The 13,075-nt window shown below is 44.1% G+C and overlaps 1 protein-coding gene and 2 long non-coding RNA genes across 4 annotated transcripts; 1 reads left to right on the forward strand and 2 right to left on the reverse strand.

Annotated features, from left to right (window-relative positions):
- Positions 1-307: 307 nt before the first annotated feature.
- LOC120661715 lies at positions 308-8,602 on the reverse strand. 2 transcript variants are annotated; one of them, XM_039940637.1, is made up of 6 exons: positions 8,342-8,592; positions 5,782-5,898; positions 5,370-5,702; positions 4,290-4,325; positions 3,328-4,173; positions 308-2,918 (listed from the first exon to the last, which is right to left on the reverse strand). In XM_039940637.1, the coding sequence occupies exons 4-6, from the start codon at positions 4,323-4,325 to the stop codon at positions 942-944; spliced, it is 2,859 nt and encodes a 952-aa protein (XP_039796571.1). In that variant the 5' UTR covers positions 5,370-5,702; positions 5,782-5,898; positions 8,342-8,592; the 3' UTR covers positions 308-941. The 2 variants fall into 2 exon arrangements, with proteins under 2 accessions (XP_039796571.1, XP_039796572.1); XM_039940638.1 differs by lacking the exons at positions 5,370-5,702; positions 5,782-5,898 and having other exon boundaries at positions 8,342-8,602.
- LOC120661717 lies at positions 6,301-6,663 on the forward strand. Its single transcript, XR_005670027.1, has 2 exons — positions 6,301-6,388; positions 6,622-6,663. It is a non-coding gene; the product is annotated as an uncharacterized LOC120661717 (long non-coding RNA).
- A 1,323-nt stretch (positions 8,603-9,925) lies between the features above and the next one.
- Positions 9,926-12,836, reverse strand: LOC120658984. Its single transcript, XR_005668900.1, has 3 exons — positions 12,283-12,836; positions 10,934-11,102; positions 9,926-9,986 (listed from the first exon to the last, which is right to left on the reverse strand). It is a non-coding gene; the product is annotated as an uncharacterized LOC120658984 (long non-coding RNA).
- Positions 12,837-13,075: the final 239 nt, after the last annotated feature.

Below are 13,075 nucleotides of genomic sequence, written 5' to 3' on the forward strand. Positions count from 1 at the left end.
AACCAATACATATTGAAATCTGGTCTCTGAGGAACTCTTGTAAAATTTAGGAAAGCAAGTGTATAGGTCACAAATGACCTATGATCATCACATGAAAACCTTACGACCAAACAAATGCAATCGATGTCTGTCAGTTTCAAATGTATCAAAGGATGAAACGAGAAATACTGAAATAGTTTTTAGGAGGCAAAGGAAGAAAAGCCGAAAAACCGAAAAGTAACCCACCAGAAGACGCATCTAGTAGCATACACCAAACCTAGGTCACGGATCAATAATAACCTTACTCAGCAGATCGAAACTCTAAACCTCAAAAAAGATCATGGGTTTTGTTCACAAAAAAAAATCATGGGCATACAGATTCCACAAGTAGGCCTTCTTGGTTTGTCCACAGAGAGAGTTTCAAGTTTAGTTCATGTATGGTTCTTATATGGGCGCTCTATTACACGCTTTCTCTGTTGTCCCACATAGTACATGTAATGAAAGGCAAGAGTATAACTTGCGGTAAAGTTTTATCAGAAATCCTCAAAGAAAAAAAATGTAAAAGCTTCATCATCTGAACAAGAAGCTCATGATCTGTCACATAAAACTTGATAAGCCACTGGAGGCTGGAGTGCCCAATGTGAAGGCAGTTGTCTATCACATCTTTGTTGTTCATTGGTGTCATATGTTCTTGATAAGTATCAAGATTGAATATTTAGGCAATAGACATGCACAAAACTATAGATGAAACTGAAAACTGAGCTGTATATTCTTCCTCCATTCGTTCTCAATCATAAACCAAAGTCTGAAGTCTGAACAAGCAGTGCCCATCACTTCAGGTAGCATTTTGACCACTCGATCACTTCATTCTCTTAACCAGCAGCCACCAGTCCATTCAATAAAGGTCTACTAGTCCAAAGATATTGCTAGATATGGGTCGACCTGACTCATTTTCATGTGATCTAAGGTATGCCAAACAATTCATGAACTCCTTTGTCAGTAGACTTATCTGCTCCAAACAAATCAGGAGCAACTTTATCTGTGGATTTATCAGAGGAGCTGCTGTGAATCATTTGGAATGGAGGATTACTCATGCCCCATCCATTGACATCCGTGGGCGGATCAGGAAAATGAGAACTACATCCTTTGCCATCAGAAGAAAATGGAAGTGCAACATCAGGTGATCTTCGTGGTCGCCGAACAGGTCTGCTGCTCCTGCTTGAAGATGGGAAATTTGCCTCCCTGCCCTTCTGTTTGGTCCCAAGAAAGCCACAGGCAAGAGCTTCCAGAGCTCGGGCAGTTGGTGGGCGACTTCTGCTGCTATGCCTTCTTGAGTTGAAAGAAAGCTCCTCATAGAGCGCATCACTAGAGGCATCCATGTCTGGAAGGCGGTCAGCCACCTCAGTTCCTGAAGAACATAGAGGCCTGACCATGGTTTCGGTACTTTTGTCAGATGGAGGAACAATATAGATCAGACTTGACTCATAATCAGAAGGCATTTGTGGGATATTCAGATCAATGGCGTTCCTATTTTGGCAAGATTCTTTGTAGACCATTGTTTCAGAGTTAGGGGACACATTGTTGAGCTGTCTGCAGTATGGCTTCTTGTTATTCATATCAAAGGATATGTTAGTTGATGAGTTTGGAATTGCACCCCATACAAAAGAATTGGCCTCTCCGCTTGCTTCATTTGCTCCAGACACATCATGTTGCAGCGGCTCGTCAACTTGTTTCCAGTAATGGTTTTCATTGATGCTGGTATTTCTGCGGCCAGTTCTTTCAGTCTTCGAGGAAACTAACCTTCTTCTCTTTGAGAAGGGTGCTAAGAACACTTGGGACTCAACATTTACCCTTTGATCAAACTGGAAGCTTATTTCAGTGGAAGTAGTGGTGGCATGGTCCCTTTCAAGGTCAACAGGAAGAATAGTTGCTGTTGAAGAGCATGCATTACTCATTGTGCTGAAACCTTGATCAATTGAATTATGACCATTGTTTGGTGATAATGCGCCTAAGGAAGCAGCTTTCGCAATTACACTAGAATCGATCTTATCAATTGTTGGTGCCTTACTTTTTCTCTCCTCGCTAGCATACTTTACACCGGTTGCGTTTCGATCAGTGCTTATATGTTCATAAGGCTCAGAGCTGTCCTCAGAATCTGAGTGTTCCACTGTGCTGTCACTCCCAGAATCTCCAGAATGTGGTGAAGACATGTAACCATGACTGGAATCTATTGGTAGATTTCTTAGTGACCTTACCTTAGAAGGTTCTTCCCCTTGAACAAGGCTGGTATCCACCACAGTGAATTTCATTAGTTCTGGGGAACAATCAGGCTCAGTGGGACTGTTGTAGGTAGGTTTCTTTTTAGGAAGGGTATTTCTGTCAAGTTCAGAATCATGGATCCATCCATTTTCATGATTAATCCCGCTGTCACCATTACCACCCTGAACTCCAAATTCAAGCAGCCTTGGTTCAGATGCAACTTTGCTCAAGACATCACTAATAGAATCAAAATAATGATTTCCTTTGACAAGCTTCTTTCTAGAAAATTTCTTTACACCTGGAATGAGAAAGACTAAAGCGTGCTTTCCAACTAGTGAAGAGTCCTTAGGTTGTTCTGAGTGCCAGCCCCTTGAAAGCAAGCGAGGCCAGACAGCCTCCCAGAATAGATCATTGGATCTTGCCTTGCTTAGTCTGAAATCGCCAGTCAAAAACTTTATGATATCTCCAGATGAAAGTGCTGAGCAAGCCTTGCCAACAGGGATTTCTGGGCGGGTCGAGATACCATGATTTCGACTAGGATCTAATGCAAATCCAGTCAAGTCATACTTTCCCTTGCCAATTCCAACTGCTTCTACAAGAACTTGAGCACCAACTGTGGACCTTAATGTCAAGATAAACTGCTCAAAAGTAGATGTTCCCTCATTGAATATCTTAAATACCTGCAGAAGACCATATATAGAGGTCAGCCTCTTGAGAGAGCTGATAGCATCGCATCACATCAATGCAATGAAATGCTAGATGAAAAAGTATGAGCTTCTTAGAGCAAAAGGTTAAAATACCACAAAATAAATATTAAATAAGAACAAGCATACTAAATACTAGGCCTTTTTCAAAAGCAGAAAAGCATGGTTTTAATAGATGTAGAGTGGAGCAAATACTATAGCAAGCAATGCTGATGAGCTGGCCTGCCTTAAGTGTCATTATCACAAATTAAAGATATTACAAAATGTAAGCTTGTAGTTGTTGAACTGATTGTACACGTCATTTTTCAGTGGTTTGATGTTTATAGGAAAAAGGAAAATAAGTAGAATAAAACTAAAAGGAAGAGGAAAAGAAAAGTCAGCACACCTCCATCAACGAAGCTTCAACTTCCCTAGCTACGCCAGCAAGCAAACGTGACAACAGTTCCTGCTGCCTTGGACCAGAAAATATACGAAGCCCAAGAATACACCTCCTGCTTCTTGCTTTTCTACACGCTGCCCATCGTCTGTATGCATCAGACCTGAAAAATTCTCCATAGTAATAGGACAAAACTTCTCCCATTGTCTTAGTTTCCGTAAACTTAGTCACCTGAACAAGATTTTTCCCAAAAATGTAGAGACCAAGGAGAAAAGTCCGGGACTCTTCATCACTCCAGGAGTATCTTGGCATCCCAGGCAATGGAAAACAATCATTGAATTCCTTCTTTGCACAAGAACCTGAAAGCTTCCTTTTTTGTGAGCAGTGCATGTCTTGTCCAGCTGACCCTGATAATTTCTCACCTTGCTCAGCATATCCAACTTTACACTCTGAACAAATGATGTCCTGATATAAATTTCCAGGAATATTTTCACTGTTGTGGATAGGACCTTCATCTTGTGATGGACATGACCTGCATCCTGAAAATCCCCCATACTCTTCTTTTATATGAGTGCTTGTATTTTGGGTCCACGTGATTGGAATAGCTAATCCTACTCCCACAGGGTATTCAAAACCAAACGCTCTGCTATCATAAACTGTCGATGACCTTAGTTTTGCTTGTTCCTCTTCAGTTAGTAGATCCAGAACTTCCACCTGGTACTCATCCCCTACACGAGGGTATACCCGTGTGTCTTCATTGACCTCCTCTGGACATAAAGGTTCTAGAAAACGAGGCTGATCAACAAGCATCTCTATCGGATGCTCTTCATCATCCTTGATTTCAATGGGATCCATCTGCACAAAAGCAATGGGGGTACAGATTAGGATCCATGATGGCTGAATGCAAATGATTGATAGAACATAAACATATGGGCTCGATATAACATAAATATGTGGGCAAACATATGTACCTGATAATCTTCTTCCTTGATTTCAACAGAATCCATCTGTAGAAATAAGTACAGGTCAGAATCATATTAAACATCACGTAGTGGTCAGTCAACTCTACATGCACATCACCAGGACAGGAATATGAAACCCTAGAACAAGTCTCCAATACATGAAGTGTGAAGATACAAGGGGAAGTAGTCAACTTAGTCAGACTATGAAAATCTGTGAGAGTAGTATAGACTGTAGAATTAGCTTTAGCTGGACCAAAATGCGATAGGACGAATTGAGCCTCAATATGCTCAGAAATACTGATTAGTGATTACTCAACAAGAAGAAGTGCACAATAGCTTGCAGCACTTAAATTAAGGGATAATCCATCAAATGCCACCGGAAAGTGTCATGCTCCCGAATATGCCATTGATTGCCCCATGACATGTGGGCCCAAAGAACTTTCTCCTTTTTTTGAAAAATAAACGAAACTCTCCTACTCTATATCAGTATACCAAAATTAGATTTAAGCACACCAAGTTCAGACATCGTGCAAAAGCATAATTGCTGCATTCAAATATTTCCTACTCTAAATGTACATCATATACTAAGCTGAAGGAGAAAAAACTTCTGGCACTCTAACTGAAAACAAAAATGGCTGCATTTCACAGTCATTCCCCACCAAAAAATTTGCATTAGGAGTGACAGCAATTGCAGGTTAGGTTTGACCCACCGATCAGGATCACTAAGTTACGAGAAGCTGCACTTTATTGATCTCACGCCATCCATGGGCTGACTTAACACGGGACGGGACATGGGATTCACTTGATCCCCCCAATTCTTTTTCAAGTTGCAAAATGAACTGCACCCGCACTTCGGGACCGAGTCATGCGGGGCCAAGTGAGATCGATCCCGCGTGCTCACGAAGAAGAACCTTATCGAACCATCGACGGATGGATTAGACTAGTAGCGTCTCACGAAGCAAGCAAATCCGATGCTAACCGACGGAGAAAACGAACGAAAGCTGTGGATTTGATTGTTCAGAGCAGGGATGAGATCCCAAAGAAGACAATTCAAGGAAGAATCCATCTAAGCAAGCTAAGGTACTTTACCAGCAAATGGAATCAGTCGCGGGTCCGGACGGATCTCCAGTCCACGCCGCTCGAGCACAGCGAGACGACAACGACAAAGACGCAATGGACGTATTGCACTCCGAAGCGGCCAGCGTGCTCGGCGGCAGGATGCCGGAGACGCGGGCGCTGGTGAAGTGGACGGCGGCGGCTATGGCGCCTGGCGTGGCGCGGGCGCTGGCGAAGTGGCGAGGAGGTCGATGCGATGGTGTGAGAGATGCTTTGAGACAAACGAGACGGGGCAGCCGGGTGGAGGTGGACCCCAGTCGACGTACGGGCCGGGCTGGGCTGTCAGAAGCCCGGGAAGTTTTGGGCCTGGAGAGGCGCAATGGGTGGGGAGATACAAATGTCACTGTAATTCTGCTGCTCAACAAGGCAAAACTGTGCTACAAACCTGGCAAAATATCACATGTGACGCAACAAAGCAGGTGTCAACGTCAGCGCCTAAGGCCAGTCCCGGTGGCCATTTCATAGGTGTTTCATGCGGTGACACATCAGCCAAAAGCATGACCTGGCAACGAATTGAAGAAGAAAGAGAAAGTTATCGTTTCATCCAGATGAAACGAGTCCGGCACCGGCACCGTTACCGAGTCCTAGGAAAAAGAATGAAACCGCACTGGGGGGCTTCGTTTCCTCCGCAGATCCCGGATGTGGCGAGGCGGCAGAGCTCCCCGCGCTCCCTCTCGCGCCCGCGCGCCTTCTCCCGCCCTCGCACACCGCTCCCGCGCCCGCGCTCATCTCCCGCCGATTTCTTTTGCCTGTTTATTTCTTTCACCTCCCCTTCCTTTCTGCTGCAGCCACCAATTGCTCCTAGAGCACCAAGATGTCGAGCCGAGAGAAGAAAGGAGGTGCAACCAAGAGGAAGCTCCTGCTGCGCCGCCAAGGCCGGTGCCTCGTGCTGCGCCACCGCCGCCGCCGCATCCGCCGGTGGATCAACACGTGCCGCCGCCCTATCCAACACTAGGTCCTGGAATGCCACTGCAGTCACCACTACATCCCCGGTATGTCTCTGTTCTTTGACTTTCGCAGTAGACAGTACGTTATGAACAGATAGCTACTCCAATTGATGAAAAGCGAAAAAATATCTTAAATCAAGATAGCTCACGGATATGGTTTGAATTATTTAGACTTTAGCATCATTAGATTGTCATAGTCTGGATTAGCACCTTATTTGAGATAGATCCTGTGTGCAAATTATGCTACTTTTATTTGGTTGTGCGCTATCAATATTCAGATCCTGTGAAATCTCAAGGATGAAACTCAAGACAGCAGAAAAGGAAAAGGAAAAGGAAGCAAATATGATGTTAGTTTATAATTCATTGCTGCAGCAAGACATAAGCCAAATGACAGAAGAATAAAAGGCTAGAAGGGATAAGAATTTGGCGATGATGGAGAAGAAGCTATTCAGTAACAATGATGAGGTTTAGTTTTAGAGGCAATCTAGCATGCTTGTGTGAGCATGCTATCTACCATTGTACTTTGTTTAACCATCTATGATCTGTGTCATGCTTGTGTGACCATTGACGGTATGCTTGTATCTTGTTTAACCATCATTGATATCGGTCATGCTTGTGTAAGCATGCTATCTATCAGTGTTACCTTGTTTAACCATCTATGATCTGTGTCATGCTTACCATGAATAACACTTTAGTGTGAATGCTTTCTTCTTCTTTCGTAGTGTGAAGCAACATGATGCTTGTTAATCATTGTTCTAGTATTCTAGTGCTTCCATTAACAAATACATGTGGCTACACAATCGCATGGAGCACTGGATCACAACATCATGCTACCAGTAAATGTCATGGATGGCCTAAGAAATTGTGAAATGAAACTGTCCACTGGAGTTCCAGTTTCATTCACAAGTTTCGTTCTTCTGAGATGATGTGGCACCTTTGGAAATCGCAACATGAAACCTTACACGATTAGCCTAACATCCCCGTCTGGGGTTATAGGCACCCTGCCACCCAAGACAGGGAAAAAATGGTAAACGAGTGCAACAAGGACATCCAGGACAGGAGCCTCGAGCCCCAGGCTGTTCTTCTAGATTTGTGTCTTGACCACTATTCGCCTATACATTCATTTAGCCCACGCAAATGCTACTTCCTCCATCCTCGAAAACAAATCATTTTAAAAATTTTAGGACAAATTAATAAAAAAATAAAATAATTATATTTTCCCGCTATTTATTATTTATAATTCAAGTAGAATAAGATGACTTATTTTTAAGAATATTTTTTTAATACTAGAGTGATTCATTTTTTTATGGGACGGAGAGAGTACGCATTGACCAACCGTATCCATTTAATCAACCGATTATCATGTTTAATAACCATTTAATCTGAATAAATAGCTAAACGGTAGACAACGGATTGTAACACTGCGTCTACCACTTCTTTTGTCTTTCTGCACTCCCTGGTTTCCTATTACTCCAAACATATACATAACTTACTAGCTTCGACCTTGGAGGGGAAAGCTTTATGCCAATTGCGGCTGCATTTGGGAAAAAAGAATAGAAGGACATCGGCTACCGCATTTAGCATTCGCAATGACAGCAATTGCAATGTTAGGCTCGATCCACTAATCGCTCCATCAATCCACACACAAGCAAAGGGGCCGATGTCGATCCCCAACCTTTTTCACGAGTTGCAAAATGAATTGCATCAACACCGCCGGCATGAAGTCATACGGACTAGATAGGGAGTCAACTGAGATCGATCCTGCATTCTTATTTCTTGCCCGCTGCTGAAGAAGAGCGAAATCGAGCCATCAATAGATGGATGGATGTCATGTACTGGACTAGCAGCGGGTGGCTTAGCAATTGAAGCAAGCAAATCCGCTTCTAACCGGCGGGGAGTGCGAACGAGAGGCGCGGATTCGATCGAGCGCAGCAAAGATGAGATCCCACGCAACAGGATTCAAGCAATAATCCATCGAAGCAGGGTGATGGGCCTTACCAGAAAATGGAAACAGCCGCAGGTCCGGACGGATCTCCCAGCCCACGCGGTCCAGCTGAGAGGACGACGAAGACGAAGACGAACACGGAGGAGGAGGGTTCCTTCGAGATGTTTTACGTTCTCCGGCGGTGGTACGCCGGAGACGTGGCCGCTGGCGAAGAGGACCGGCGGCGGCGATGGCGCCTGCCGCCTGGCGTGGCGTGGCGCGGGCGCTGGCGAAGTGGAGAGAGGACGACGATGTGGTGACTTGGTGAAATGGTGAGAGATGCTTTGAGGCAAAACGAGGCAGCCGAGTTGGATGGAGAGGTGGACCCCGAGAGTTTCGCGGGCTAGACCGGGCCTGCGGGAAGCCCACCCGGTGATGCGTGGGCCTGGAGAAGAAGCACGGGCCCGGCTTGTTTAGCGCTTTTTTCATTTTTATATTTAAAAAAAATAAAAATTTCAAAAATATATGTCCGTTTTGAAATATTTCAAAAATACCCCCGGTCGCCCCCCATAGGGCGACAGGCCCTAAGTGTAATTTTTTTCTTCAAATTTGCAACGAGGTCCCTAGAAAAAAAGGGGGCCTGTCGCCCCCCCTCGGGCGACCACCGGGCCCCGCCCACGGGCGCGGCAGGGGGGCCTGTCGCCCCCCCTCGGGCGACCGGGGGTAACCCCCCTTACATTTAGTTTATATATTTTTCCATTTAAATACTACGCATTTAAGTAGGAGTAATTTAAGTAGGGGTGAGTAATTTAATTTAATTAGTGCTATAGTAGAACCATTTAAGTAGGTGTTTAATGATACTTTAGTTTGTAGTTACGTAGTAGTAAATTAGTTTAGAAAATTAGTACTACGTATTTATTATTACAATTGCATTACTATTAGAGACGTGTTTATAAATTAATTATTACTTAGAATAGAATTTGGCATATGCAGTATAGAATTTGAGTGTCATCACATAGTTATGAATACTTATACGTTGTTGTTGAATTTCATACTTAGTTTTTACGGATTATTGAATAAGGTAGTGAAGTAAAGAGTATAACTCGATAAATATTATGTGATATACAGATATGTCGAGCAAGATGCAGTTTCAAGTATTTTATGGTGACTACAATGTTTTGTATGGGTCAAATGGAGTAGATCTTTCTGCCTTTAAGTGCACATCTAGCCATAGATAAACCTCTGGAAAGGAGTTTTGGTTCCATATGTAAGTGGCTGCAGCGTGGGTTCCGTGTTGATCCGTTGACACATGTGATCACCGTCCAGTCTCTTGTTAATTGGGAGGTAGAAAGTGATTTATGAGAATTGATGATTGTGGCAGTCCCGCCCAAATTAATCCGGCTTAAGTGCGCTAACCAACACTGAAACAGTAACTATAGTTAACACGCACTTAAAACGGAGTAATCCGGCAGTGCTGTCCGGTAAAATCCTGATTAAACCACTTGAAACAGGATCGACAAAGCAGTCCAGAGAATGCAACATTCCGCAAATTTTACAGCACAGAGTATGAAATTGAATTAATATTACAAAACAAGTTTGAATTTATAAAAGTACAACAGAGTTCAAGTGCAGCAGAAAAATACACGATAGTCTAGCGATGATAGAAGACGTCATGATGAAGCCCGTACATGACATCAATCACATCCTCAGATGTACCACCTGAAAAAAATAAAGCCACAAGCAAGGCTGAGTATACTAATACTCAGCAAGGCTTACCCGACTAAGGGTATACTTAGCCTTTTATCTAGACATGCAAAGTTTTTGCCTTGAGGGGTTTGTTTTGCCGAAAAGTAGCAAAGAGTAGATCCTTAATTTTAGGTTTTAGCTTCCAAATTCTAGTTCAATTAATCATTCTAGGTGAGCATCTATCCAATATCATACATGGTGGGAACAATTATCTTTCACCATCCAATCAACCATATTCATCATCATCATCATCTTTCACTTCTTACTCTATGTGGCAAAAGGGTTAAGCAGTCCCAAACCGTGAGAAGCGGACGATTCGAATCGAATTTGTTAACCTGGCCAGGCAGACCTAACACACACGTATGGGAACCAAGTCACCCACACGACTTTTCCCCTTTCATTCCGGGTTGTGGATCAGGGTCACCGTCCTCGACTACAGACTACGACGACTCTGCACCCGCATGTGTGCGCATGAGAAACGACGTTCAAAGAAGGTGAGGGAGAAGTCTACTCGCCGGGCCGATCATGTACTTAAGCTTACCGATTACCATATTTCTCGGCATGTGGTTAGTACTTTCAAAAGCTTAACCACCACTACCACACACTGCGGCCTTATCCATTTTCACTAAACAGACGGGGTATCACAAGTACCACAACCCCGCCCGTGAGCCTTATAGTTGCAGTATGTAGTAGACATTCAACTCCTATAGTTCTCGCGAGTGACAGAAAATCACTCGACTTCTACCGAACCATTAGCCTAGCCAACTAGCGAACTACACATACTAGTGTTCAAGCATAGGTACCTTGGATCATGCAGCTACGGTTCCAAGCAACTCCAGTAAACTTAAATGCACAAGTAGATAGAAATAGTAATAAGTTGCATAAATTTAAAAATAGATAGGACATGCTCCGGGGCTTACCTGAGAATAACACTAGGTTAGTGTTAGTTAGAGGATAAGTGCTCGGTGAGCATCTTCCTTCAGTTGTGCACATCTGGATCCATCCGTCCATCTTCTAGATGTGTCCACCATTCACCGTCTTCTGGCTCGGCTCCGATATCACGTCATTCACGCGGTTCTTCTATCGTACCTAAATGAATTGCGACAATGCATATGTATGAATGCACAGTTTCGAGTTGCTCAACAATGTAGATGCTATTATTTTTCCTTCACGATAAAGTTGTAGTCCAACAAATAGCAAACAATCGTATCACATGGGCAATCGTTTATAGAGTAGTTATTTAACACAACTTAGCTCATAAAAACAAAGTGGGGTTTTCATTATATACCAAAACAAACAAAAGTTATTTCTTCTAACAAAACTAAAGATAACATGCTTTATCCAAAACTATAGTTACTCATAGCTCATGGGGTTGAAATTCTGCTGCAAGGAACAAAACTAAAATACCAACTTACAATAAAATTTTCAGCTATTTTCATGAAACAGATTAAACATGAACAAAAAGTTAAACAACTTCTGCTGGGATAAAGATCTATTTTTACAGAATAAAGTAGGAAGTTATTGATTCTCAAAATTGTCATGCAAATTCATCTACTCAGAACCAAGCTCTAGTAAAACTATGAGATTTTTCTAATGAAGAAAACTAGGGTTTTTGATTTACAAAATTTATTCATGAATAAAAGAAAAGAACTAGTTATACATTACTACAAATTCCCAAAATTTTTCTATAGCATCTAGAAACAAAGGTAAGACTGTCCTAAAAATTTCAGCTCAAGAAAACTAGTATAGAATCTTGTGGATTTAAATATATTTAACATAGGCATAAACCAAAATCTAATGAAACCTATAGCTAGATTTGTCAAAATGTTCTCAAAGTTTTACAGTAATTTATTCATCTATGGTGTATAACACTGTACAAAAACTAGCCTTATTTCATGACTAGAACAGGAGATACATTTGTGTGCTATTTAATCTAATCTTTATCCTAGATTAAAATAGAAGCATAATATGAACAATTGACTGTAATAAAAGTTGTAGGTTTTGATTTAAGGATTCCAAAACATTTTAGTTTGCATTTTTATGATTTTTATACGATTTTATATGGAATTTACAAGTTTGCTGTTTTTGAAAACAAAAGAAAAAGGAAACGAACTTTTGCATCTAGCCCCCTGGATTTCTGTTTCTTCTCACGAGAGGTCCTTGGTGGACGGAACAGAACAGGGGAGGGTCTACGGCGCCGTTTCCAGCGAGGTTCGGCCCCGGCGGCGAGGGGGAAGTTGGGGGAAAGGGTGAGGGGGCTCGTGCGCACCTGCCGGTGGTCTCAGTTGGGGCTGAGGTGGCCTGTGGTGGCCTGTTCGCGGGCGCCGGCGGCCCTGTGTCGCGGCTGCGGCACTCCGGCGAGGGGAAGGCGGCTTGGATGGGCTTGGGAGCTCCGTTGGGGGCGAGGTGAAGCCGTTCCCGGGGGTTGATTGGAGCTGTGGGAGGGCAGAGGTGGGAGCTCGACGTGGAGCGGGCGGCCGGCGGCGGTCTGAACCACGGCGGCGCCGTTCCAGTGGGTTGGGGCGGCGGTGGAGGGGTCGGGGAGCACCAGTGAGCCGAGAGGGACTCGTTCCCGGAGGTGGCTCGGGTCGAGGGAGGGCGGAGGAGGGGGCTCCGCGTGGAGGCCGTGGGTGGCGACGCCATGGGCGCGACGCGAGCTTACCCGCGAGTAGCTGGAGCAGGGGTCGGGCTGCCATGTCGAGAGAGGGGAGGAGAGCAAGATGAGGACGCAAGCAAGGAAGGGAGCGAGGGCACAGGGGAGGTGGAGAGAAGGCGCACGACACGGCTCGGCGCATCGTCGCCGTGGCGCGTCGAGCGGCCATCCTCGACGTGCGCGTAGGGAGGTAGCGCCGCGTGGAGGGGTCAAGAGCTTTCGGGAGAACCCAGGGATGGGGAAGGGCTGGGGGCGCGGCGAGGGAGCGGCGCGTGGCCGATGGCGAGACGACGACGCCGTCACGACGGGAAACAGAGGAAGGGGATGGAGTTGATGGCAATATCGTAATTAACTCGAAGTTCCAAAACTTCACTTTGTAAACTAAATTTTTATCCATTTTCTTGACCTC

The sequence above is a fragment of the Panicum virgatum genome, chromosome 2N (genome assembly GCF_016808335.1).
Source record: "Panicum virgatum strain AP13 chromosome 2N, P.virgatum_v5, whole genome shotgun sequence".
NCBI classification, from domain to species: domain Eukaryota; kingdom Viridiplantae; phylum Streptophyta; class Magnoliopsida; order Poales; family Poaceae; genus Panicum; species Panicum virgatum.

Excerpts from the sequence above, each read along its gene's own strand:
- LOC120661715 (XM_039940638.1), bottom strand. The coding sequence starts at position 4,325 with ATGGATTCTGTTGAAATCAAGGAAGAAGATTATCAG. Across the intron at positions 4,174-4,289 it reads TCAAGGAAGAAGATTATCAG|ATGGATCCCATTGAAATCAA; the intron begins GTACATATGTTT and ends GCTTTTGTGCAG. Across the intron at positions 2,919-3,327 it reads TTGAAGCTTCGTTGATGGAG|GTATTTAAGATATTCAATGA; the intron begins GTGTGCTGACTT and ends GGTCTTCTGCAG.